The following is a 27,156-nucleotide window of genomic DNA, read 5'->3' on the forward strand; positions in this document are numbered from 1 at the left end:
AGTATCTTCTCTTTTTCTGGAAGTACAGTGAACACAGTACTCTGTGCTGATGAACAGTTGCTAATTTGACATTTCGTTAATTTCACAAAAAACTGAGGTACTAAATATTTAAAAATTAAAATTGTTAAAAATTAAACAATGTATTTTTGCCATGCTAAAACTCTCTGTATGTATGTGTACATGTACACAATATGCACATATATAAACAGACTTAAACATCTGTAGCGCTTTGAGTCTTTCAAAAGCAAAGCCAAAATTCTAAGATAGAAGACAAAAACCAAGAAAAGCATAAAAGATGGCAAAAGATTACTGTAAGACTCAGTGGACATAGATGATGATTTTTATCACGTGCTGCACAAGCCATTCAATGCAAGTGGTTAATACGGCAAAAAGTTGAAATTCAAAATTATCCATTTACAGTTGGAAAGAGGACTCATAAATGTATACCTTGAGACATCGGTAAGTGTCCCGATTGGGAAGAGAAAATTGAGAGCTGTTATTAAAGTTGGTGTAGCTGTAAAATTTATTTGCATATTGCAACATTATTAGGAATTACTTTGTCTTGACTGAAAGTATTACTTCAGTTTTCCAAACTGCATAGCTAGTCACAATTAAGTTCTATATCTTTCAATAAAATGAGTCAGTGCTTTGCATTTAGTTTGTTTGCTGTGCATAGTCCAGACACTCAGCTCAATCAGTTTTGCCTCAAGAGCCCGGGCTAATGTTTGGTTCCCGTGGATATGAGGTTGCTACTGATACTGACTGGCTTCCGCAGGGCTGGGTGGCGATTGCGGGGCAGCTCCCCAGGGACCAGCCAGCCCGCAGCAGGGCCGCTCACTCCGCCGGCCCCTCTCCTTTCTCTTCCGCCTGCCAGGGCCGTTCCCTCTGTGTCATGTGCCCGACTGATGGTTTTGTCAGATTCAAAAAAGCAAACTTAGAAATATGTTTCCTGAGGGCAGAGCAAGTACAAATGCTCGATGTGATTCTTTGAATGCCATGGCACATTGTGTACATATCATGCATTCTAATGAAGTAAGAAATCACTTTCATTAATATGTAGAGGTAGTATCAGTGGTACTAAATTTGGCAAAGCCTTTTCCCAGTAAAGAATTACATTGTAGGAATAAATAAAACTCTTTTATAATGCAGAAGGAATATGAAGTGGCTCCAGAACTGTTTACTTACTCCAAAGACGAGCAGGAGTCCATCAAAAGACCATCCCATTGCAGCTCCTTCTCACACAATAGTGAGAACTTGTGCCTGCTGGGAGTCATCTATGTTTGAACCTTTCACTTAACGTGCGGGCTTCCAGGTCCTGGGGAGTCCCGGCAGTCACCGAGTAGAAATACTGGAAATGCACATGTGGCTGTAGCTCTGTGAACTGATCACGTAAAGGCCATGGATTTCATAGCCTCATTTTTGCAATGTTTGTGCCACTTTACGGTACGTGTGCTTTTGGAAAAAAGAAACTGATTTTAGTCAAAGCATCTTTTGGCCTTAAAACCAAAGCGATCTAATGTGCTGAAAGCACAGCCTCCCTGCTATACATAACAGGGCAAACAAGTCATACATAGTGCAAAGCGTCTGTCCCTATGCCAGGAAATCGTGACACTGTTCTAAAATTACCCTCATCCCTCACGTTCCGCGACGTCACGCACAGCACAACGCAAGCTGCACGCTCCCAAAATGGAACTCGTTCCTTGAGGTAGGCATAAGAGTCACGTATGACAACATCACCCTGGCATTTAGGAGTGGACTCCGTAGGGGCTCTGCGTGTCCTGTGCCGTGGGCTCCTGGTGCCCTGGGAGGGTCTCTCCGCTCTCACGGGGCAGCACGTGGCTGCAGCTCAGGATGGGCTTCATGGCCTTTGTGGTTTCCACTAGCAATCTGCCCTTTGGTTTCCCAAGTACACATTTGAGAGTCTTGGTGCTACTCAGGAGATCCCATTCCTTAACAGTATCCCCAGGAGCTCAGCAGTGTGGTGGTTGGCTTGCAAAATGTCTTCTGGTTAGCTGCAGCATCAGGTATGTCTGCACAAACTACAAGCCTGGCAGAGCAGGGGAACTGCTCTGTCTGTAATGGCCTACTAGTATTTTAAAAGTGGTAATTACCACCCAAAAAGGAACGCGTTTCGATGGCAATTGGGGAACTGTGGGATTTGAGGAGCTTGAGTTCATTCACTTATTCTGAGTGACTTTCAGCTTCACAGCATGCCATTAATAGCGGGTGCGTCGTGCTGGCACAAAGGAGCATGTTTTATGGAGTGCATGCTTCAAACAGTGGAAAGATGTAATTGTATTAGCTTAATTGTTTTCATTTTTTTTAAAGTTGTTTTAAAAAAGATATGTGGAATGGACCGTCAGGGGCCAAAGCCTGCAAAGAGCTACTCATGGACTTCACTGTGAGCTTTTGTGTATGAAACGTGTGTAAACTTGGCACGATAATCTTAAAGTATTTTGGAACCCCCAAGGTTATGGTACTTTGAATATGACTGTATTGTATTCTATAGTACTCATAACATACAGAGTAGGAAAAAAATAACGTTTTAAAATCTGCAGTTGTATTTCTAAAAGCAGAATATTTTCATGAAGACTTTTAAGAGATTTACTGAATTTCCATCAACTTTCAAGTTTATTACAATTTTGTGAAATATCTAAGTGAATGAATATGAATCTTAATCTGGTAAAAAATATATTTACATACCAATATTGAGTTGAGACTATTGACAAATATATTTATTAGTAATAAGTTTAGTGGTACATGTAGTTACTGTTTATTACTTTAAAAATCTGTTGAGCTTTAATGCTTCCAGCTCTTTTATAATCGATAGCTTCTTTATTCCTACAAACTGACCTATGCATGTATTTGCTGTTTTCATTTCAGCTATTTTAAAACGTGCACATATTTAAATGTTAAATTTAAACGTGCATGGGACTGGAGATGTAAATCCTAGCACATTGTTATGCTTGCACAGTTAACACATGGTGTTGGACATGGTGGATGGACAAGGCAATTCAAGTGTATAGTCTAGTTATAGTTTGTGTACGGCTTCATGTGTATACAAATGGAGGCTGCAGAAGGAGCAGGTGAAAATCTGGCCCATTAGACATAAGCATTACTTTCTGTTCTTAATTACATATACTTCTATATCCATTCTTTATTTTTTGTTTGTTTGTTTTGTTTTAAATCCAAGGTTGAAGATCTGCAGACCAAGCTAGCAAAAACAAAAGGGGGACTCCCTCTCCAGGAGTATTGTCTCACAACCTTCCTGGGAGAGTTTCCACCTGACTCACCAAGAATGGAAACTCAAAAGATCTTTTCTAGTAGCAAATACTGATCGCTTGGAATTGTTAAAGCATGAAATGTTTACTTCACAAGAATGAGAATTATAAAAGCCTCCTCTTCTCACTTAGTCTTCCCGACTGCATTTGACAATGTTAAACCTATAATGATAATCAATCTGCTTTAACTGACTGTAAAATGTGTTTCTTTTAGAAGATTTGTGGCACAGTGTTGTAGTGTTTTCTTCAGCCTCTCTGCACATTCTTCTGAAGCACGCTTCTACAGGCTGTGAAAATCCTATGAAAATAAAAATTCCAAAGTTGTCCCTAAGATTTGGAGCAGCCATTTGTAATTTTACTAAAACAAGGAACTGTGTACTCTTAGTTAACTAATTTCATGAATAACACATCTCTGGCCTTGCACTGTATGTCCTAGTCAAATCAGACCAGTCTGGGTTTTCAACACAAACACTGTGTTTAATGTTAAATCATAACGTTAGTTTTAAAGGTAGTCTTCAAATGTAGAATAAGCTTGTTTGCATTTTACTGTCATGACAGCTGTGTCCTCCTCCTGGACAAGAGGAAGCAGGCAAGAGCCCTTCTCAGGGTGTCTGTACTTTGGTTGGGAGCCCTGCTGGCATCTGGGAGCAGCAGAGCTGCCCCTTTGACACCTCGGTGCCTTTGCTGGGGCTCCTCGGATGCTGGCTGCAGGGAGAGCAGGGGATCAGAGAGCACAGGCAAACTAGATGTGATAACAACTGACCCTGAATCCCAGCAGAGTTGCTCCTTTGAGGTACGTGGAGCTACGCAGTGCTGAGACTGCAGTTACCAGGATGAGGTATGCGGAGCTTTTACCTTCTACTCCCCCAAAAGAGTGGCAGTACTTTGGAGAGGGCTTTATTACAGAAAAGCATTACAGGAGTTGAACCAGTGCCAGTGGTTTTCCAGTACCACAAGAGCCCTGGGAAGGGGGTGATGGTACGGAATTTAAAAAATAGCAAAGGTATTCCTCCCTCCCACGCTTTCTGTGTTCTCTCTCCGACCCCACTGTCTCTGTTGTCCCCTGCCATCATCCTGTCACTTATCCTCCCAGGATAGCAGAGGTACCTCAGGCGGGTCTTGCCTCCACTTTCTGCAAAGCCTACATGCCTTAAAATGTTGGAAATAAACAGCAACACCACTGAACTGCCATGCCCACCTCGCTGGCTCCGCCACCCAGAATTACACATCTTTGTGCTTCCTCATCTCATAGGGGTTATTAACGAGGCTCACTCAGCCAGTTCTGCTGCCACACAGATGGAAAGCTCAGAGCAGCTCCTTTAGGTTTGGTGCGCTTTTTCTGAATGGATACTATTACAGTGATGTTACTTTGATCCACTTCGACAGTTTGCTTTGAATGTCTGTAATACGTGTGTGTCCATTGTTTCCATACTGGCAATTGTGCATTGATTTATTCTGTATATTCCAAAATGATCTGCATCTGGCCCAAGTTAAGTTCAGAGTCACTGGACTTAAAGAGTGCATGTGACAGTAGAAACTGCCTTAATAATTTCTGAAAGGTTTTGGAGGTAGACTTTCTGTAAAAGTGTATCACCGTGTTTTGGAGGATGTTTCAGAAAAAATCCTTTTCCTTCTGAAAATCAGTACAGATATCTCTGATGACATTAGAACTTTCCTCTCTGCTTGCATGTTGCTCTCAAAGTATTTTCAAGGTTTTGCAGAAAGTCAAGGCTGCCTCAGAACTACAGCTTGTCCTGTCCTCTAGATATTGTAATTGCAACATTAAAAAGTTTCCATAATAAATAATACCAATTCAGCTGAGGTTTTTTGGTTTTCTTATGCCATTTAGATTAACAGAGAACATAATGCATAGTACTGTTCATGTGAGTAAACATTTATTAGCCCTTTTTGGCAAGTCTCTACTTGAAACCTACATTAAGCTTCAACGGTTCACGTTAGGGTCTCGGTCATTTGTGTACAATGACAATTCAGCAGGCAGGCTCCGCTTCTGGGGCGTCTGGCCGCAGGGCAGGCGGGTTCCCACTGGTACCAGTGGCCGTGTGCTGGGGTCCTCGGGCAGCCGCAGGGCCCACGACTGGGTTGTCTGCGCGCCCTGTAGCTCGCTTTCCTAGACACACACCGTTGTTGTGACCCCCGGGTGTGTGTAGTGGCTGTGTTTTGATCGCTATGCTAAAACTCAAAAATGCAACGGCACACAGCTGGATGTGCAGTCCACTTCACCTTGACAGAGGCTGCTTGTTTTCCGAACTGCAGCGTTGGCACAAGGCTCCTGGAGTCACGCCCCCAAACAGTAAAAATCCACCTCGGAGGTGCCCTAACACGTACGTTTTAGGTTTTTCGGACTTTCTACAAGCCTGGAAATTCACTTACGGGCGTTTCCTTAGAGGCGTGAAAAGCCGCAGAGCGGCTGGCCTTCCGCCGTGCCTCCCGCCCGCCATCACGCTGTCCTCCAAAGACGGAGACGCCAGGCGAGCCCTTCGGGCTTCCCAAAGGGGATGGCGGAAGCCGCCTCCGGACCCCGACTCTCAGCCCCTCTGCTCGCCTCCACCGTGCCCCGCGTGGGGTCACCCACCGCCGCCTTCCCAAATCTGGCGTTTTCTCGCGCCAGTGGTGTGGCGTCGCGAGTCGCGCCGCCGAAGCCTTTCCAGCGCCACCGTGTTTCCCCCCCGCCCCGGGCCGCGGACCACCGGGCTGCCCAGCGCCGGCTCGTCCCTCCGCGGTGCGGGGGCTGCGGGCCGCGACCCCCGCCCTGCACCCCGCGGCCTTGTGTCCCGCCAGCCCGCCCCGCCCTGTGCGATGACGTAGCCCGTCGAGACGGTATCGCGTCATTCTGATGACAAACGACCAGAGCGCGGGTTCTCCCCTGCCTCGGGGGACGACGACGACGACACGGGACGGGACTCCGGTCCACCGAAGGGCAGACCGGCGGCGGGCGCGAAAGCCGCCGCTGGGGCCCGGCCGGACGGCAAAGGCGGAGGGTCCGCCCCGCTCCCCGCGGCCGCCAGGGGGCGGGCGGGGCCGGCCCGCTGCGCCCGGCCCCGCCCCTCCCGGCCCGGCCCCGCCCCTCCCGGCCCGGCACACGTGCGCGGCGGCCCCGCCCGTCCGGCGGAGCGGGGGGGGGGGGGGGGCGACGCTGGGCCGCCCGCAGGCGCGGGGGCGGTGCCCTGACGTCACGCACCTACGGCAGCGGCGGCCGCGGGGCGCCCGCACCGTGAGGTCATCGCGCGGCGCGGCCCGGCCCGGCCCGGCCCGGCCCCAGCGGCCGCCGCCGGCGGGGGAGGGGAGCGGCGGCGGCAGCAGCAGCATGGCCGAGGCGGCGGCGGCGGTGGAGGAGGAGGCGGCGGCGGCGGGGGCGCCGCCGTCGCCGCGGGTGGGCGCGTGGCTGCCGGTGCTGGTGGAGCAGATGGTGAACGACACGCTGGTGGTCACGCTGAGCTGCGGGGAGCGCCGCTTCACCGGCGTCCTGCTCGACTGCACCAAGAAGTACGGGCGGGGGGGGGGGGTGGCTGACGCCGGTCCGGGACTGCGGGGGAGCGGGGCCTGCACCGGGCCGGGCCGGGGGGGAGCGGGGCCGGCCCGGGGCGCGGCGGCCCGGCTGGGGTCGGAGGCCCCGCGCTGCCCCCGCCGCCGGCGGCGCTCGCCCTTTGTTCGCCCGGGGCGGCCCGGTGCGGCGGGAACAAAGCGGCCCGGGGCCGCCCGCGGCCGGGAGCGGGGCCCAGGCCGGCGGGGGTGGGGGGGGGGGGGCGGCGAGGGCGAGACCGGACCGGGACCGTCTCGCTGGCGGGGCCCACGGCGAGGGCCGGTGCGCGGTGCGGGCGGCCCCGGAGCCCCGCGTGGGAGGCTGGGCCGCCCGGCGCCGGCGGGCCCTTCCGCGGCGAGCGTCGAGGCTTCGCTACGGCCCCCGCCGGCTCTCCGAGGGGCCGCTGCCCTCGCCCACGGCCTGGGGCGAGCGCGTCCCTGGCCCCGGCCCCGGCCCCGCTCCCCCGCAGCGCCGCGTCCCGGCCGGTACCGGGGTGACCGCCCCCCCCCCCCCCCCGGCGCTGCGGGGAACCCGCCGACCTGGCGCTGCGACCGCCCCCGCGCCGCCCGGTCGCCCTCGGGAGGAGGCTGCAGCCCGGCGGCTTTCGCCCGCTTTTCTTCCCCGAGCTCCCGTCCTCCGGGCCGGCACGGCGGGCCCAGCCCTGCCCGCGGCTCCCCGGTGGCCGCCCTCCTGCCCTCCGTTAGAGCTGACCCGACGGCTCTGCCGCTCCGGTTGGCCGCGGCGATGATCATTTTCCCGGGGGGAATCTCGGGGTATCTGCCCTCCCTCCGGTGTCTCGCTTTGGTCTGCCGCAGACCCCGCGGCCCCCGTTCGCTGCGGCTGCGGGGCCGCGTCGCAGCGGCTCCGGAGAGGTGGGGGTCCCCTCTGGCACGGAGAGGGGCATCGCTCGAAACGAGGTGGGCGAGAGGCCCGTTCTTCCAAAGGACAGGAACAGTCGCGCGGCGGAGGCTTTATTTCGAAACGGCGCTAACTTTTAGGGTGTTTTTAAACGCACCGATGGTAGGTACAGCCGTCCCAAGGACTAGCGCGCCAAAGGCGGCCAGCTTTTCTCTGTGCTGTGCTGGAGTCGAGAAGCGGGGTTTGGTTTCTGTCTGGTCAATAAAGGAATTGTCAGGTTAGTGCTGGGTAGGAGTACAGCCAGCTTCACCTCTGCAGTTCTTCTTGGAAGATGTATGAAGCAAGACTTCTGAACTTAATTTTCATGGTTTATTTAGTTTCACATGGCTATCCCGGAAAATTGGAGCCAGATTTTCAAAAGTATTCAGGCATCTAACTCTATTAAGAGTCTATAAACCCTGCTTGGTGTCTAGTTCCAGCCAAAACAGTGAGCGGTAGGCATCTCTTCAGTCAGTTCAAAAAGCCGGCTGTCTCTGTCTTTTCACATTCCAGTTGTCGTCCTCCTCCTCTGTGACAATGTGCACTTCTTTACCTATTTTGTTTTTCCCTAACCTTTCTCCGTGATTTTTTTCTCTTCACTCTTCTCCCTCTGTCCCCGGTGGATCCAAGAAACAACCAGACGGGTGTTTCCTCCCAGGCCTTAAGGTGCTTCTGGAGCCCGTCGCTGGTAATGCTGATCTCTGCTGGGGTGGGAGGGCGGCAGGTGTCCCACGGTCCCCTCAGCAGTGGAATTATCTCTGAGGGCTGGTGCTCGTTCTGCTGCTATCCCATCAATCGGGAGACCTGTGGCTCGGCTGGGGGCTGCCTGGACCTGCAGTGGGGATGCTGGAGCAGCGTCCTTCTTTCTCACTTGAAGTGGAATGGGGAGGGCAGAAAGAAGGGGTTTTGTTGTTGTGTTTCATCTCATGAGTAGGATAGCTGCCCCCATCTCCTCCCACCTGTGCCAGTAATTATTGTCTCTAATGATCAGGCTTGGCGAAAGGTGAGCTTTTGGATGGGCCCACCTGCCCCCAATATTACAGAGGGATGGGATTGCTGCTCCCCCTCATCACTTTAAAAGAAGCTAAAATCTTTGAGCGAGCCAATTTCGTAGCCCATTGGTATGGTAGTGCTGCTTCAGGTAGCAAGATGGAAGGAAAAGCAGCCTGGCTTCTGGGTGCCACCTGGCACTGCATTTTAACCATCGCTGTAGGGCTGCGATGGAGCGGGAGCTCATCCTGCCTGGCTCTCTGGGAGCCCTGGGTAGAGATCTTCTCGGCTTCCATGAGTCTCTTGCAGCGCTGGGAGGAGAGCTTCTCCCCGTGGGGCCGGGGCCCAGGCGGCGGACCGGGAGGTCCCCCCGCTTTGGGTGTTGCGCAGAACTTGACAGCAGAGCAGCTGCTGGGGCTGCATCCCCTCCATGGCGGTCCCTGGAGCTGGCTGGCCTGTGATGACAGCAGGGAGCCCGTGACGTGTACTGGCCAACGCGTGGCTGGGGAGCCGTGGCCTCTGGTTGTGGCTGGTCAGCAGGAAGGAAGCGTGGTGTGCGAGGCAAGCGCCTGGCTCCTGGTGGACCTTAGTGACTTCGGGTGAGCGTGGGGAGCAGGCTGAAAGCACCTGCTCCACTGCAGCGACCCTAAATTTGGGATGTGGAGGGAAGAAGGGATATTGCTCCTCACATTAACAGCAGAATACAGAAGTCGGTCTGCCAGTGGTTGGAAGGTAAAAGTTGAGATATGTCCCAAAGGCAGCAGGAATTTGTCAGCTTGGTGCTGAACTTCGAAGGCCCCCAAACAAGTCCAAAACAGAGACGTGGCAGAGATGTTTTCCCTCCTCTTGCCTGTTGCCCTGCTGATGGAGCAGTGTCTCTCGCTGCCCTGCGTGGGGGTTACTGCGTGCTCTGCCTGTACCTCCGGGGCAGCAGTCGATGCCGGGCGGGCAGTGCTGCCCCACTGGAGAGAGGGGGTTGTGTGGGCAGTGGGATGGGACTGACAGGAGAGGAGCAACCAGAGTGGGTTGTACAAAAAGAGGGGAGAACCCCAAAAGAGAGGGAAAGCCTGCATGGTGGCTCTTTGGCTTTCTTTTGTGCTTTAAACTGTTCTTAGCATTACAGAGGGGATGAGTCTGTTTTATTTCTCCTAAAATGTAGTGAGCGACATGGGGAGCTGAGCGGAAGGCAGGCCTGCAAGCCCAAGCACCCGGACAGCCAGGAGATCCCTTTCCATCCAGGTCCTGGCTGTCGGACTCCCGTTATTTTAGCCACAAAGAAGCAGGCGCAGGTTTGAACCCGAAACCGCCTGCCCGGGTGTGCGGGGGCTCGGCCTGCAGGCAGCTTGCGTGGGAAGCGGGAGCGGCTGTGGGCAGGAGCCTGCCTGCCTGCTTCCTGCCTGCCTGCAGCCTGCCTTCTCCCCTCTGCCTTTGGGAACAGTGGGATGTAGTTAAAAACGCATGCTTGACTTCTCCAATAGCTGTGGAATTGTTTGAAGAAAGAACGGTTATTGCCTTCCTACAGGCATCCCTTTTTGACCGCAGCCTAGATAGCACGTGCAGCAAGCACCAGTACTTATTATCGAGTGACTGGCCGTTACGCGCTTCTAGTAAGCGCGCTCTTCTAGACAGTAAGCTACCTAGTGTCCGTGCTCATGAGGAGGTTTAAATGCATTCTGACTGCAGTTGGAGTGGTTTTGATAACAAGACTTGGCAATTTTGTTGCAACTGAACTTACAATTAGTTTTTTTTTTTAAATTATGCATGTGTATAAATCGGAGGATGGTGTTCTCTGTTCCAGGCAGAGGTTGGATTGAGGTAACTTAGTCCATTTGGCTACAACTGCCCCAGAAAGAGGGATTCCAAACAGGGTGAAGTCACATCCCATGGTATTTCCTGCTGCTTGTAATACCTGCACGTGCACTTGTGCCCCTAACCCACAAATTCAGGCACCTTCATCTCAGTCAGATGGGTTTAGATATGCAGAATCAATAGTGACAGTAAGTAGATAGAAGAGATACATTAACGACATCCGGATTTGTGCAGAAAAAGTCTGGGGGACGTAGGGAAAGCTAGTGAAATTGCTATTTCTCCTTGTGGTAAAAAGTGAGCTTCTCCTGGACAGTGAGTGAAGTGTGTCAGATGAAACCTTTCTTGTTCTGCAGTGGGTGGAAAGGCACCGGAGCTAAATCCTCTTACGAGGAGCTGTGCCTGCGTGGAAGGCGGCTTCAGGCTGGGTGTGGGGGGAGCACCGGAGGCTGCGGGCATGGCAGCTGGCTAACGCTCTCCAAGGGTAGGACTTGCTCGCTTTTAGTTGGACTTCCCACGACTGAAGGAGCTGAGTCTTTCAGTGCATCCCCATCAGGAGCGCCTAGTGTGGAGGGATAGAGAAACCGAAAGCAGCCTTGGGTGATGGCGGTTGTTCGCTCGTGCTGAACAGCCGCTGCTGGCGCCTGACGATACGGTGACAAGATAAGAGATATCTGTGCATGGCTTCTCTGGAGCTGTTTTCCTTCCCCCTGTGCCTGAGAAGCAGGGCTGGGTTGCACGTAGTCTCGCAGGGAGGCGGGCAGGTGGGCGAGACGGCAGAACTCTTCTTACCCCTGCCCAGAACTGGCACGGTGGGCAGGCTGGAAAAGGGACGATTCCTCAGCAAAACTGCTTTCTTGGCCTTCAGAGACACTTCCAGTATGAAGGAAAAGAACTAGAGGCCCCTCGGGAGCAAGTACATCCATCACCCGTGCGCCCCGGCTGTGGTGGCGTGCCGGGGCACCCGTGCGGTCACCTTGCGGCGGGGGGGGCACGCGCAGGTTCCTGGTGTCCTGGCTGGAGCCAGAGGTTCTGCTGGAGGAGCTGCAGGGGCTGTAACTGACCACGGCTGCCCTCGCTGTCCGTCTGTGAGAGCTCCCGGTCCAGGGAGCGCGGCTGCGGCGTGAGGTGCGGGGTGCCCTGCTGAAGGTCCCTGAGGTGGGGACCCTTGTGAGCGCTGGCAGGGAGAGGAGGGAGCCTGTGAGCTCCCTCTGTGCCGCCGGGTCCCAAGCCCAGAACCGGGTGGGAAGGACTTAAACCACAAAGTCAGCACACCTGGCTGCGTTTCTTCCAATGCCCGGCACCCCGTGGTATGGCCGTGCAGAGCGCGGCTGTCCCCGCTGCTGTTGGGTGCCAGCGTAGGAGCCGTCCTGCCGCACCGGCGTGCCGCAGCAGGATTTTCGTCTGCCCCTGGCCGGCCGTGGCCCTCCCTGACAGAGCCGATACCTGGCCACGTGGAAGCCGCTGCCGTCGAAAACAAATCTTAAGCTGCCTTGCTGTTCAGCGTGGCAGTTTGTGTGATCCCTCGGACAAGGCAGGTGGTGTATTTTCTCTCAGACCGCTGGTGCTACGGCACCTTTGGACTGAAGAGCTGCTGAGCTGGTGCCCTGGTACAGGGTGACGACGGAGTCTGGGTGAGGAGTCCCTGCCCCGGGGGGCTCATCCTGATCGTCTGGGGCTTTTTCCTTGTATTTTTGTAGCAAGTCTAAAACGGCAGGATCCCAGCCCAAAAGGCTTCTGGTTAAAACGGCTCAACAGCCGCTGCGCTTCTCCGAAGCCCTTGTCATGAGCTGCCCCCGCGGTGCAGGCGTGCGCCCTGGCGTCCCCACCGGGCAGAGCGGGAGGGCTGCCGAGGGCCCGCGGCTGCTCCCAGCGCCGTGGCGGTTTGGGCTAGCCTTAGTCCAGGGCCGTGCGACGGCAGCGGGGCACAGGTACCGGAGCACGGGCACGCTCGTTTCTTGCCTGGCTGCGCTCCCCAGGGAGGGCATCGACCCGCACGCTGCCATGGGGCCGGGGTCTGCGGGAGCGTGTTCCTGCGGCCAGGTGGGCCGTTTCAAACCTAGCGGGGTTACGACTTGCTCGTACGTTAACTTTACGAGCGTAAATCATCCCATGAAGTTAACCTTTGAGTGCTTCGCTTCCGCCAAGTGAGAAGCTTCGTGCCACGCCGGATCCTCGGGAAGGAGGTGGATTTGGTGGACCTGCCTGCTCGGAGCCAGGCTGTGGAGAGCAGACAGGATCCGGGCTTGCCTGCAGGAGCAGAGGGAGCTGGGCTTGCATCCATGCGGGGAACAGAAAACTTGTACAGTTTTCTGGTGTGACCAAATTGTACAATCTCATTGCACAAAACAACCAAAATTTATAGCCAAAGCTTCGGAAATGATATCACTTTCAATTGTTTTATGAATGATGCTGACATCTTTGGCTGTACAAACTGTACTTGTGTTCTCGGTTATCATTTGAAAGACACCTACATTCTCAGTCGTGTCTGTTTAAAAAAAAAAAACTCTTGGAACAAAAACACTGTGTTCCAAACTATGTGGTTTCAACAGCTTAATCCTCTTGACTCGCTAGCATTCGAACTAGGAGCTTCCCAGTTAAACCAAACTGTCGTCTCAACAGCAAGTTCTTGCACTCTTATTCTTTGAATAATAGGAAAGGACTTTTCAGAGTCCAGATAACTCAGTGGTTCTTTTTGTTTCAGAGAAGGGTAGTGACTTGGTACTGGAATCAGATTAATTTCTGCTTGCTTAGTTTATGCAGGCTTTATTTTTAAACTTGGTGGGAGTCTTCATGGAAATCAGGTGAGAGAGAGAGCCAGTCTGTAGTTGTCTGAGAAAAGGATAATGAAGCCAGTGAATTAGATCCATATTAAATGGGATCCGTGTTCCCCATTCTCCTGTGATCTGCTTAAAAAGCCCTGCCCTTTTTTGTCTCCAATCTCGGATGGTTCATGGCCTTTGGTAACGCTGCTTTCTGCTGGTGCTCCTGGGAAGGAGACACCTCTTTGCCTGTGCCTGCTGAGGGGAAGGGACATTTTTAGGGTCCTTCCCGCAGCAAAGCAATGCAGCCCGAGGGCAGAGCTGGGGATGGTGCTGGGAGCCAGGGTGCCGGGGTGGAAGGAGGAGGCTCCTCTCCATCGGCAAACCCACGGCGGTGACTTTGTGCTTCTCTTGACGAGGGGATGTGTGGCTGAGTGGGTGCCTTCAGCTTCTCTTCGGTGCCCTTCTGCATAGTGGTTGCCAAAGTCCTTCTCCCTGTAACACCACTAAGAAATTCCTCCCTTGCTAGTGGTTGGAAGGAGAGTGATGGCTAGCGAGGAGGAGAATGGGAAACGTAGCATCCTAAACTAAAACTAGTGTTTGGTCTGTAACTGTTCTCCATCTCTTTGTGGCTTCTTAGTGGCTCACCTATACAGCATTTTGTTCTTGTTAAAAAAGCTGTAACAATTCATTGATGGTGTACTCTCTACAGAAGTATCTCTGGAAAGCCAAGACAGTGACCATTGCCGGTTCTGAGTCACTGTTTCAGGGCAAATATTTGTCCAAGTGCTGTGTTAGCATAATATTTCTAATGTCAGGCCAAGGGCATAAATTCTGGTGCAGAAATCCAGAGATGTGAATCGCAGTTGTGAGTTTCAGCGTTTCAGAGGATTTGCTTTTGCTGATACACATGCAAGATATTGTATCCAGACTTTGGTAGCCTGTAATGAGACTTGGCATTGAACAATAGTACATCATGATTCTTAATCTTGCTATTCTGAAGTAGTAGTGTATTCCTTATTATAACAAAGTCATATATGGAAGAGACTGGGGGCAGAGGAACAGAGCTGTGTACTGGTGTACCTGTGGCTTGAAAGCGCAAGTAATCCATCCCAGTCAAGATGCTCAGATTTTGAAAGAGAAGCTGAAAAATCGGCTGTGCAAGTACTGTGTGAAGAAAGGAAGTTTAATAGCTCCCAGAAGGCTTGCATAATCTGTATCACAGCGCTCCTCGTGGCTTTACCAGCCTGCTGATAAAATAAACTGCTTTGCGTGATAAAACTTAAAACTTCTTAGAGCAAAACATTTTGCAAGAGTTCATGGAAATAGAGATTTTGATCTCGGTGCCTTTTCTGGTGGAAGAGTAGGACACCTTTCCTAAATTTTGAAATGCTATTATTTTTTTCAGTGGCAGAATTGGCTGCCTTGTCTTAAAAGTCAAGGGAAAATGTTGCGTTCTTAGTATATTGAAGTTGTGGGAGCGGTTGGCTTTTTTTTTTTGGTTGTGTTTTTTATTGTGGTTTGTTTGGGTTTTTTTGTTGTTTGTTTTTTTTTTTTTTTAAAGAAACTAGCATGTTTGTTATGCATAGTTTTCCCAGAGAAGCACCTTTCAAACATCCTGACTCTTTGTCTCTTTCCCTCCCTGTCCTTCTCACCCCATTTTAGGTCCGGATTGTTTTGTCTCCCATCCTCCTTTCCCAAGCATGAGGACCCTCCCGCTGACACTTGCGCTAACGGAGTTGCTGATGGCGGAGATGCCATGCAGGGCGAGACAGAGACGCAGTCTGCTGGTGAAAAGCCTCCCAAAGGAAATGGTGATGAGCAAGTACCCCCCCTCCTGCCTCCCCCACCGCCTGGCAGCCTTCCTCCTTACCCCCCCTACTTCGAGGGAGCTCCCTTTCCCCGTCCGCTATGGCTACGGCACACGTACAACCAGTGGGTTCCTCAGCCACCGCCACGGACTATAAAGAGGACGAGGAGGCGTTTATCACGGAATAGAGACCCAGGAAGGCTTATCATGAGCACTATCAGGCTACGGCCAAGACAGGTGCTCTGTGAGAAGTGTAAAAACACTCTGAACCCCGAGGATGCAAACACAGCTAGGCAGAACGCTAAAACCAGGAGGAAGCTGAGCATTCAGGACAAAGAGCAGAAAAAGCACAGTGAGTCCGACTACATGGAGAAAAGGAACAAAAGAGAAAAGAGAGAGGATGACAAGTTTTCTGGGGAACTAGTACATCGAACGCCAGTTATAAAAATATCCTACAGTACTCCACAAGGGAAAGGCGAAGTTGTAAAAATCCCTTCCCGGGTTCATGGCTCAGTCAAACCATTTTGTCCAGAGCGAATATTGCAGAACGGAGGAGAGGACCAAGAGGAGACCAGAGACTCTGAACGGTGTCGAGAAACCAAATGTTTAATGGACAAGTCAGCAGGCAGCCAGCTTGCTTCCATTCCAAAACTGAAGCTTACGCGGCCGGTGCATTCCAGTGCGGATGTCCCACCCCCAAAGATACGGCTGAAGCCCCATCGCATAAATGATGGTCAGAGTGTTTCAATTTATAAGGCAGAACTTATTGACGAAATAAATGTCCTTCAGAGCAGCAGGGAGTCCAATCCTGGCGCATTTTACAATGATGAATCCACAGACAGAAGTTTAGCTGAGATATCTTCAGGGAGTTCAGGTGAAGATGATGACTTCAAAAGATTTCCCCAGGGTAAAGATGGGCATGATAACTTGGCTTTCCTTATGAATTATCGTAAAAGAAAAGCCGATTCTTCTAGTTTATCGGTGTGTAGTAATGACAGTCTAGACGAATCCAAGTCTTCTAGTTCAGAAGTAACATCACCAGAAATGTGTGACTTTTTGCCTGGTGATGATGCATCCGTCTCTTCATCTTCAAAAGATGAGCGTAAAATTGTGCCACCACTAACAGTTAGACTGCATACCCAAAGTGTGTCTAAATGTGTCACAGAAGATGGAAGAACTGTTTCAGTGGGGGATATTGTTTGGGGTAAAATTCATGGTTTTCCATGGTGGCCAGCACGTGTTCTTGACATAAACCTTAGTCAGAAGGAAAACGGAGAACCTTCGTGGCGAGAAGCTAAAGTATCATGGTTTGGTTCTCCAACGACTTCATTCTTATCTGTTTCAAAACTCTCTCCTTTCTCTGAATTTTTCAAACTGAGATTTAATCGCAAGAAGAAAGGGATGTATCGGAAAGCTATCACAGAAGCTGCAAAGGCAGTAGAGCATCTGACTCCAGAAATAAGAGATCTCTTAACACAGTTTGAGACATAACTTTGCCTCCAGTATCAGGTGAGTGCTTGCTGGACTAATGCTTCCTATGAAAAACCTCCTTGTGTTTTTTAATCTACGTTCCACTGTTTGTTTGCATTTGTTTTCCCATAAAAACTGAGGTTGGCAATTGTTAAACCTAAGTGCTTGGCTCTTAGTTGGTGGTGGTAATTTCAGAGGTGAGAAGAACCTTTAGTTCCAAACCTTTGGGGGGACCATGGGAATTGGAGCCCCTACTCCCAGAGGGGAGTACAAAGCAGCTGACATCGTGAGGAAGCAAGCATCACTTGTTCAAAAAGCTAATAAAATGGTAGTCATGTGTTAGCACTGTTTACAGCTAGGATGTGGCAAGTATTGAGGATACTTCATTTGCGTCAAAACTCATCCTGTGTGGCTGGAGGGCTAATAGGTCTGAGACTTTACGTTTCTTTGAAATATCTTTTGGTTCAAAGAACTTAAACCTTTCTTGGAATTGAGATTATATTTATCATACCTAGGTACCGATGCCCAGCAGTTACCCATAACAATAAAGGGCCCTTGGAGGCCCTTTGCTCCCCTACGGTTTCTCCGACCCCTCTGGTATGGATTTCTTATGAAGGCACTTTCTTTATGGCTCTTCAAAATGATTGTACTAAAAGCTGTCTTTAACTGGGAAACAGTATTTCAATATTTCTCACAGCACTTGAGGTTTGGCTTGTGTCTGAAATGTCAGTGCATTGCTGGGGAATGGCCTGGATCATCAAATTAAATTATTTTGGGCTTCGCCTGCAACCTCTTGGTTTGAGGACATAAGGTGGGAACATAAATGTGGGAACTGATTCTTTGTAATGCCTCCACATTTTGCTTTTACTGGAGGGGGATAGTACTCCCTTTCTCACCAAACAGCCAAAACCTTGCCCAGGATCAAAATTTGGTACCTAAAAATACAGGATGCGGTGTGATTGGGATTAGAAATACCATCTGTAATTCCAGTTGATGCTGCCTACTACACTGCCCTCAGTGAAGTCCATGGGAAAAAATCCAGCAACTTGAATAAGATCTAGAATCATTTCACAACCTTCCAGTCGTCACTATCTGGACAAGACCTCATCTGTGATACTGTTAAACAAGGGGAGGGATTAACTTTTTGTCTGAAAACCATGACTAATCATGAGGAAGAGTCTTGTCAAAGCTTTTGCTTTATACAGTGTGGTTCATTATGTTGTCCCTTAAATTTTTCTGCTCTTTTTCATGCTAGAAGGACTGTGTGTATGCAGGCCAGTACTACTCCTGCTGTAGACTGTCTATTCTTCTCTAAGATACTGTAATGCAGTGGGACTACGATGGTCAGTGGTCATGTAATCCTGAGGGGGGAAGAAGGATATTTTTATTTTTTTTCGTACCCTCTGTCATGCTTGAGCGTGATGAAGGACTTGCTTTGCTTGAGTTATTCCATCTCAGCAAGCCTGGCTGCAGTAAATAATCAGAGCGTGGCATATTCATCCTGTGTGCTCAAGGTGTCTGGATGACTGGATGCTCGAGCAAGTAAAGATGTATAACTGCAGCAGCAGCATTTAAGCTTCATCCTTGATCTTGCCCCTTCAAATGCTGCTCAACTCTGGCTGAAGACTTTATTATATCAAGAGCGTTTGGATTGGACCCAAATTCCTATTAGCTAGATCTGGAGTATAAATAAACCTGATGCCCAGAATACACTGTCCTCGCCAGTGAAAGAACTATGGTCAAAATCCATCGCTCCTGTACGAATAGTGCTCTCTTTAAAGGAGCAGGAAAGCTTCATCCTTCTTCTGAACTGTCTTCACTGTGTTTGTATGTGCAGTTTCGGACAGCTTTAGCAGAATGTATGTCATCACCATTACTGGCAGCTCTTGTTGCTGTTATGGCATACCAGCCCACCCAGAGCTCACATCTGGTGGCTTCTGGGCAGGAGAAGGGGCAGGGTGAAGAAGCACCTAATGCTTCAGATCAGTCAGACTGGCCATGCCAGTCAGTCCATGTGGAGTAGGAAAGCGTGTGGCCAAGAGGAGCTCAAAGTCCAGACCTGGAAGTCAAAATGGGAGGATGTTTGCCCAATGACACGTTAGCCTAAGGAAAATGCTGCCTGTTCTTACCAGCAGGACCACTGCAGGTGTGGCGCAAGTGGTAAGACCTGGCCACAAGATGCAGGGTGAAAGGCTGTAGGGCAAGGCATCAAGAAGGAAAAGCAGCACTTGCTCCAGAGGAGACCTGGGTTATTGCAGTCACGGTGGGTATCTGAGCTGTAGGTACGGAGCAGAAGGGGTGGAGTGGGTCTGTAAACTGGGGGAAAGAAGAACATGTTGAGAATGATGAGAAGAAAATGATGGGATGGGATGGATTACACCAGACCCTTCCCTCCCTCTGTATTCTTTGGCCAAACCGCTGTGTGTATATATGGGTATATAGATATATTTAACGCATATAGCCATTTCATTGGCCTCCTTCAGCCGGCTTTCCACAGATGATTTTCTATCTTACATGTGTCTTAAGGTGAGCTGCCAACACCATCTGCCAGTCTGGAGATGACATGATAGTTGGATGAACAACTGCAGTTGCTCAAAACTAGAAAAGCAGAACAAAACAACTTCCAATGTTCTGCATGTCACGTTTACTTAGATTCCTGATTAGACCAGCATGTGTAGTGTTTTGATACATCACTTCTAAAACAACTCCTTATTTCGGAGACTTGCCCTGCACCTAATTCTCTCTGTTCAGGAGGACTGCATTTTATTGTTTTCCTTGAATTTCCCTAAAGTAGAACTGAAATGTTTCCATCAGTTGCTCATCAACTGTTCTTTCCTGAAGGGCATCACTTAAGTTTTCACTAATGTCTGCAATTCCTGAGTCTTAGGACCACAATGACGCTTGAGCTACAGTGAAATATCTGAAAGCTTTGAGGCCTTTTCAAGGCGGTACAACGTGGTATCTGTTGAAGTAGTTTCTAAGAGCAGGCATCTGACTGGTTACATTGCATGTTGCCGCTGTACAATCCGTCGTGCTGACGCTTCACCATCAGCTGCACGGGGGCTTGTTATCGTTAGCACTGAACAAGAACAAGAGTCCAGGAGGTGCCTTCAGCAGCAGCATTTAGCTAATGTCGCTTGTGCTAATCCTGGGCACAGCAGAAGTGTGTGACTGTTGACACTTTCTGCTGTGAAACTTCCCGTCTTCTGGCATGTGATGCTGTTCTGCAAAGCATGGAGGGTAATTACTGGAAAAAACATACAAACAATTCAGGTAATTTGTGGATGCATATGAAACTGGAAGCAATTGGATTTTTTTTTTTAAACTTGGTTTGGGTTGGAAAAGCTGGTATGATCACTTTATGTTTTTTATATTTTGTCCTTGTACTTTTTTTTGCAAAGAATATACTTTATTAAAACCCTGTCATTAACTGACTAGTAAAACAAGGTTTCTGGGAAAACAACAGGCAGACTAGCAGCCCTTAGAACTCAAATTTGTAAGACACTCTGGGTTTAGAGTAGTGCCGGGAGAAAAGTGCCTACTCAGCACCTTCTCACGCTGCTTTGTAGCTTCTGCTTGTGTGTCACGTACAGAGAGCCGCTGTGCACGCTGCCCGTGCCGCGGAGATGTCTGCGCCGTAGCTGGGCGCTCGGCGAGTTATTCCTACCTGGTTTTAAAGCACCAGGCGCTGGCTCACCACCGCTCGTCGTGCTTTTGTGACCGCAGACCTCTGTTGGCAGCAGGCGGCTGTGACCAGACCCAAGGCCCCGGTAGCGCCAGGGTGACGGACGGTGTTAATTCCCCGCCGACCCTGACCGGCTGGTAGGCCGGGTCCCCGTGCTGTCTCGGCAGCCTGATCCGGCACGGTGGGAGCCGGGACGCGGCCCGATCCCTCGCCGTGGCTGCCTTCAGCGCGAAGTGCGAGGAAGGCAGTCGCCCCTAACCCAGAGCGAAGGACGTTTGCCTTTCTCTTAAGGAAGGCCCGTCCGAGGGCCGGCACGCCGGAGCAGCGCTCGCTGGGGCTGCGCCGTCGCGTGTGCTGCTCCTTGGGATCGCTGCGGCCGCTCGCCACCCTCCCCTGCTGCCCGTGGCTGAGAGCTGAAGAGGCGGCCTGCCGAAGAGGGGTCCTGGCGCGGCAGAGACGCGGCCGGGGGGCACGGCTCGGCACGCTGCCGCGCGTGCCAGGAGAGGGCCAGAAGAAGCTGAGCCTGATGTTCGGGGAGTCGCAACGGTGTCGCCGGGGATGGACATCTCCAAGCCGTTTGGGTGGACATCACCAAGCCCGGGGCGGTGCTGAGCTCCCGGTGGGAAGCGGTGGCTGCCCGCGCAGCTGAGCTCCCGATGGGCGAGGGGCAGCCCTCCCTCCCCTCCGTCCTCGGGGAGGTGGCTTTGCCTCCCCCGCGTTCCTGCGGCTTCCCACCCCGCTTCCCTGTGTAACCGCCTGTGAGGCTGCGCTGCGGGCCTGGTTGGGTGCTCGTCATCCGTCACCCATTTTGGCTGCAGGACTCTTGTCTCCGGAGTTGTTTCAGACGGTCAGAAAGTCTTCTGAGAAATGGAGGTGTTGCCCGTGGCGTGCCGAGCATGTGTGTCTCAGCAGGGTCGGTAGGTCCCTGCGTGGGACCTGCGCCGAGAGCCAGTCCTGCGGGCTTTGGCACTCTGGCCTCGACTTTTTTCTTGGGAATAAGAAAATCTCTTGTGCTTTTGCATTTTGCTTGCTGTTGACTTCCATGATAACGTCATATTTAAACTTGCAGCTGCACAAACTTCAGATTCCTCGAGCCAAAGGACTGTTCTTCCCTTGTCTTTCACAGTGATGAGCACCCCAGCTGATTTCTGGTTTTATAACAGCGGGTTTGCTAGCATACCCAGGGCGTTGTGTTCAGCCACCAGAGAGAAATGCGACCGAAGGGCGTGCGATGCAGTGTGCTGAGCACGCTTCTGGTCTGGAGGGGACCCCCCCGCACGGGGCAGGAACGGATCCTTCGGGGCTGGTGTCACACACGGGGCCTTGGGGACAAGCCGCGGCTCCGGCTCTGCCGCAGGCTGGGGCACGGGAGGGAAGGAGACCCGTGTTTCGTAAGGCTGCCCTGTCCCTGCTCCAGGGAACGCATCGTGTGCTGGGATTCAGGGGCTTTTCAAGGAGTGCGTGTTGCTCCAGCCCTGCTGGGTGCTACGGGCATCGGTCCGTGCAGGTTCAGGGTGCTCGGCAGGCTGAGCAAGTCCTGCAGTGCGCCAAGGCTGGGTCTCTCCTCCTGCTCTGTGATCCTCTGAATGGCTCCTCATGACAGATCTCCCCTCCCTGCCCACAGCCCTTTCATGCAGTAAAACCTTTTATAAAAAAACCTGCTTGTAGATTTCCGTATACATCTCTGCATGTAACAAGTTTACAGTATGTATATTCATTTGCTTTTTCAGTCTGGAACATCCTTTATTCTTCATCCCTCTCTTTCTCCCCTCTACCCCCAAGCTGTGGCTGTGGGACCATTAAACTTGAAAATACTGGCTTTTGAAGGTTTTAATTTTACTGCTATTAGCTTAATAGACCCTCAGTATCAGTATACTTGGCCATTCATCACAAAAAGCACACTGCTACTATGTACAGCAAAATCAAAGCTTATTGCATACTTGCTATATATAGTAAGCTCTAACGTAAAATTTGGAACATTGGGTTATGACTTCACCTTCAAAGATGTTCAGGGCTTTGTATGTGCATGTAGCCAGTACTGCTTGCCAGCAGTTTATGAAGCAACATAAATCACTCTTCTTTTTCCTTTTACCTCTTCTCTTCTGCTCTACCGGTGGCACAAAAAGGTTATATAACTTTATATAAAAAGTCATGGTGGTGATTGCTGTGATAGCTAAATTTTTAAAAACACCTGCCTGGTCACGTGAAATATTTCAGCCCAGAAGATGGATGCTTGAGATTTTTCTTGGCCTGGTTTCTAGATGGTTCAGTCAACTAAAACCAAGCATCCAACTTAATTACTGTTTCTCAGTCTTCCTTCAAACAGCTTGGAGTCAGCGTCTCTGCATACTAATACGAAGTAGGAGAACAAGTCTATTTTAGACTGCATTGCATATTTGTGTGCCCCAGCGCTGGATGTCTGGAGCTGCATGTCTGGAGCTGCGTGTCTGGTGGCATCCCGCTGATTTCCCTGTTCCTGAAAGCACTTGCACATTTGGCTTGTGACCATTGCGACTGCATTTGGAGACATCTAGATCCGTGCTGCTTCTCCTTGTTTGTGCCATCTGTTGCCCCTCTTTCCCTCCACTCTCTGCTCCCAGGCGTATTTTTTGGAAATGCCAGCAGGCCATACATTGTGCTATTTCTAACAGCACACGAGCTGCACAGATGCCTAAGAATGCGATCTGCTTACGTGAGCTGTAACTTCAGCTGCCGAAGGAGATTTGTATCAACCGAAGGGCTTAACAACTCTCTTGGAAGCAGAGCAAGCTGCCCTCTGGACTGAGGGTCTCCGAGCCCCATCTGGAGCTTTAGGCATCTGCTAGTTGCGCTGCCCAAGTGTGCCCGCGGTGAGCACAGAGGGTGGGTGTCCCTCTGTGGTGTCTCTGCCCTGCTGTGGGCTCGGTGCTGGTTGGTTCTGTGCAGGAGCAGGGTCTGTGCCGGGGGCTCGGGCGACGGGTGCTTTCAGTGGAGTGTGCTGGGGGCCAGGCTCTGCAGAGCAGCCCCATCTGCACCGCTGCTTACTGGGGCGAGAGACAGGCTGCGTCTACGTGGTGAGGAGAGATGTCTGGACAAAGAGCCTGGAAACTTGTTTCCTTGAAGACTTTTACAAATAATGTAAAAATGAGATTTCTCTAGCTTTTTCTGGATTGCATTTATTTACTGGTTTGGTTTTTAAAGTCAAATGGGGGTGTCTAAAGCTGTGGGTACAATTCACCTTTTCACACCAAGCACAGTGAGTTTGGCAGGGTGGGACCTCAGGCAGAGGCTGACATGCGGTTTGGAGTGAGCAGCGCGGGTCAGCCGAAGGGGTAAAGCCTTTACTGAGGGAGTCCTCTTGCCTCTCTGGGTAAGGCTCAAGAGTTCATCCTACTTCTGTTCGGGTTAAGCAGATGTTTGCAAAGTATTGAGCACCTCCAAGTTGCATGTACAGAACAGCTACTTTGGGCCAAGAAGGAATAGGGGTTTTGTTTTTTGAAACTTGGGGATAGCTCTCTGTAGAGAAGGGTGCTTGTTACTCTGAAGGAGAGGAATGAATGAGATCTTCATGGAATAGCCATGCATTGTTAATGCCACATGCAGCTGCTTGGCTTGTGAGGCCTGGTGACACAATAGGGTGAAACAGATAGTTCCCATTTTAATGTTTAGGTGTGAAAGGTAGGACTTTGAACCCCCAAATCGATGTGAAGATCCTTGAATGTTGAAAAACCTGCAAACTGTTGTTTTTCAGCCTTGATACGTGTTTTGTTTTTTCCCTAAGTACCCATTGCTGACACTGGGATCAAGGTGAATAGGAGTGTGTGGGCTGAGTGACAAACTCTGACTTCTGCCTCATAAAAGACTCAAGGAAGCTACTAGCCTGTATCCTGCAAACTAGATGAGGATGAGCTGGTGCCTGGTTTATTTTTTTTTAAGTCTGCTTGATGCACCTGTTTTGCACCCTGTGTGTACCTTTACAGAATACGTGGGCTTTGCATTAGCTGGTTTATGAACTCTCGCACATCCTGAGATTACGTACATCTGAAATAGGCTTCTCGTGTCTGGCAGTGATGACAGAGATGGGGCTTAATACCTTGACTTGTGGAGTGCTTGTGCTCTTCATACCTACAGTCCCTGCACCCCAAATCTCCAGCTCTTCAGTCAGTTGGAAAGTGCGCTCTCGCTTCTCCTGGTGCCACCTCTGCCCCGGAGCAGGAGCAGCGTGGGATCCTGCCGCGCACACCGGCGGCGATGTCCGTCTGGCGTGCGAGGGCAAGGGCTGTGTCGCCCACCCGTCTTTGTGCTCCGGTCCCTGTGGATGTGGCACGGAGCGAAGGTCCACCTGCGGCTCCTCTGCCTGTGGAAGCGAATGTGACTCATCTCATATTAGCAAGAGGGTCACAAACGCTCTCTGGCGTGTTGTGCCTGAGCCTTTCCCACACAAACTCCATCAGCTGCCCTGCATTAATCATATAATCATCTCTTGGTCACTGGGGATGCATGTCTCTCTGGAAGGGAGGAGCAGGGCATTTTTTTAATGAAAGCTTTTTTCATTAAGTTGATTAATTTCTGAAGGAGTGAATGCTTTTAACTGACATACCAGTTTCTGTTTAATCTGCATGAGGTTCTTGCTATTGTAGGATCAGACAGACTTGTTTTCTTTATAAAGCATATTTCCTGTGTGCTCTCTGCAGTTGAAGAAATGAATTGTAGCAAAATTACTGGCTTAACTTCCTTTATGAATGATGACTTGCTCTATTTTGATTCAAGCCAATAACTTAAGCCTTTTCTTCATGCAGAAAGCAACCTTTTCTAAAAGCAGAAAACCCCCGAACCCCATACAGGATTTTTCATAGAGATGCTCGGATGATAGAGTTTAATATTGGAGAACATAGCTGCCAGCCTGTTCAAGTCAGCTGGATACTGGTGCCATGGGAGTTGGAGACGGTTCTAAAACCCTGTTCAGCAGGTCGGGGACGGGGCTCCCAGCTGCAATCCAGTAACCCCCACCAACCCCAGCCCTCGTCCCGCAGTAGGAAAGCATGGGAAGGAAGGACTTTTCCTGGACCGCTGCCAGCAGTGCCCTTTCTGCCCTTCCCCTCGCCTTCTGCTGGCGACTCTGGCTGTTAAGCAGGTACCGTCTTTAGAAACGAAGCCCTGTGGGAGCCACTGAGCTGCCTGTCAGAGGTCTTCTGGGTCCCCTGGCCCCCGTCCCTCCTCCTCAGGGCTGCGGGAAGGTACGACCGCTTGATCCTTCTGAGCTTGAGCCAGGGCTGCCGTGCTGCCCTTCCCCCAAGGGGACATGTCTGGAAGAAGACTGATTGGCGATGCTTAATTGCGGCCTGCTGTTAATTGCATTATGATTAGAAAATATTCCTCAGAATAAGCTGCTTGGATGGAGAACATGAGCAGGCTTCTTGCTGCCGTTGCTTCCCAACCTGCCAGGATGGGCAGGGTAACCGGGGCTTGTGCCGCTCGCAGGGCTGCGACAGCGGAGGGTTTCAGCACTGCAGCACTCTGGGGCTTTCCAGAGAAACCGTCTGAAGGAGACGGTTCCGAACTCCAGCTCGGGCAGGCACACGTGTCTCTTGGTCCTCCCCTGGAGCTAGTCTGTGAGCGTCTGCTGGTGGTGGCGGTGCAGCCCTGGACGCCCAGCAGCACACCAGTACACACAGGAACCCCTTCGGTGCCACTCCTGGTACTCTCACGAAGGCAGAAGGTGCGGGGACCGGGGTGCTCCCCGTGCCGCAGAGGGGGTACTAGGGGTATCCAGTACTTGTGTCACCTGCAGGGTCCCCTGAGCGGGGCTGTGGGCAGAGCTGGCGTGAGCAGGGTCCCCACACATCAGCACACTCAGGACGTGATGTTCTCGGAAGATAAACCAGTTTTCTGCACTCTGTGGCAACTGTTAAATCTGAATTTGTGAATGGCTTTATTTGATCCAAAACTTCATTTATTTTTGTAATGAATAAGCGCTTGGCTTCAGGAGAGCTTTGTTGGCTTTCCTTTTGACATGCAGCTTAGCATGCAGGCTGCTAGATCGTGCCGTTGTCCTGAGTCAGTCAGTCTGTTATGTATTCATTACTCATACGTGTATCAAGGCTACAGCAATGTCCAGAATGTAGCGTTTAAGCTGCTGCTCCATCTTGAAGGTTGTTTTTTTTAACAGAAATCTGAAGTTTTCCAGCGACAGAGCGAGAAAGTACGAGTGACTGTTGCTGTGTTGCTCCTCCTGAGCGCATGTTGAAAACTCCTGGGTCAGCTCAGGAGGTTGCTTAAAACAGACACCTGAGCTCTCACGGGGGTGGCCTCTGCCCCCTGGCCGAGCCTGGGCTGCGGACCTCTGTGTTTCCAGGCCGGGGACAAGCGCCCATCTGTCTGTGGGCGCTCGGAGCTGAGCAGGGTGTGAGATTTGGACATTTCACGACGTGGAGCATCAGCTGTTTTAAAGCAGTTTGCCATTTTGCTGGTAGCACCAACTTTCTGCTCCCAGAGGAGAGAATCCCTGATCTTTGCCCCCAGGTAATCTCAGTGAGCAGCTGCAGTTTGGCCTCATCCCTGTCCCTGCGATGGGGCAGCCTCTGCCTTTGCACTGGCCTTCACTGGGAGGTTGTTTGACTTCGGGCTTCTGTTGTGATGCTTCCTTCCTCCAAGTGTGAAAATCGCAAAGAATAAAACTGGCCTGAGGGCTTGCTGTTAACCTCAACAAGGAAATGCATTTTTCTTCTGTTTAGACTAAATATTCTCAATCTGTAATCTGTCTCTAAAGGGTCAGGTTTTTGCAAAAAGCATTTGAGGGATATTCTGCCAAGTCTGTAGACCTCACTAAGGCTCTGGCAGATGTAAGATAATAAGCCTGCAAGTGAGTTTGTTGTGTGCTTTTGAAAATCTCACCATACATCAGAAGGCAAATGAATAGATTCTCCTGCAAGATT

The 27,156-nt window shown here is 51.0% G+C and overlaps 2 protein-coding genes across 4 annotated transcripts in view; both read left to right on the forward strand.

The window, feature by feature from the left end:
- The window catches only part of LRRC27 (leucine rich repeat containing 27), a 32,987-nt gene extending 29,375 nt beyond the window's left edge, over window positions 1-3,612 (forward strand). The window contains exon 11 of the mRNA XM_069797308.1: window positions 3,194-3,612. Within this exon, the coding sequence (XP_069653409.1) occupies window positions 3,194-3,337 (144 nt within the window). The 3' untranslated portion in view covers window positions 3,338-3,612. The remainder of the gene's footprint in view (window positions 1-3,193) is intronic.
- Window positions 3,613-6,526: 2,914 nt separating this feature from the next.
- The window catches only part of PWWP2B (PWWP domain containing 2B), a 90,195-nt gene continuing 69,565 nt past the window's right edge, over window positions 6,527-27,156 (forward strand). For 2 of the 3 annotated variants that reach the window (XM_069797311.1, XM_069797310.1), the window contains exons 1-2: window positions 6,527-6,785; window positions 14,943-16,596. In XM_069797311.1, the coding sequence (XP_069653412.1) occupies window positions 6,607-6,785; window positions 14,943-16,578 (1,815 nt within the window). In that variant the 5' untranslated portion in view covers window positions 6,527-6,606 and the 3' untranslated portion in view covers window positions 16,579-16,596. The remainder of the gene's footprint in view (window positions 6,786-14,942; window positions 16,597-27,156) is intronic. The other variant, XM_069797309.1, reaches the window with a different exon arrangement.

Source organism: Haliaeetus albicilla, chromosome 11 (assembly GCF_947461875.1).
Source record: "Haliaeetus albicilla chromosome 11, bHalAlb1.1, whole genome shotgun sequence".
Classification (NCBI taxonomy): Eukaryota; Metazoa; Chordata; class Aves; order Accipitriformes; family Accipitridae; genus Haliaeetus; species Haliaeetus albicilla.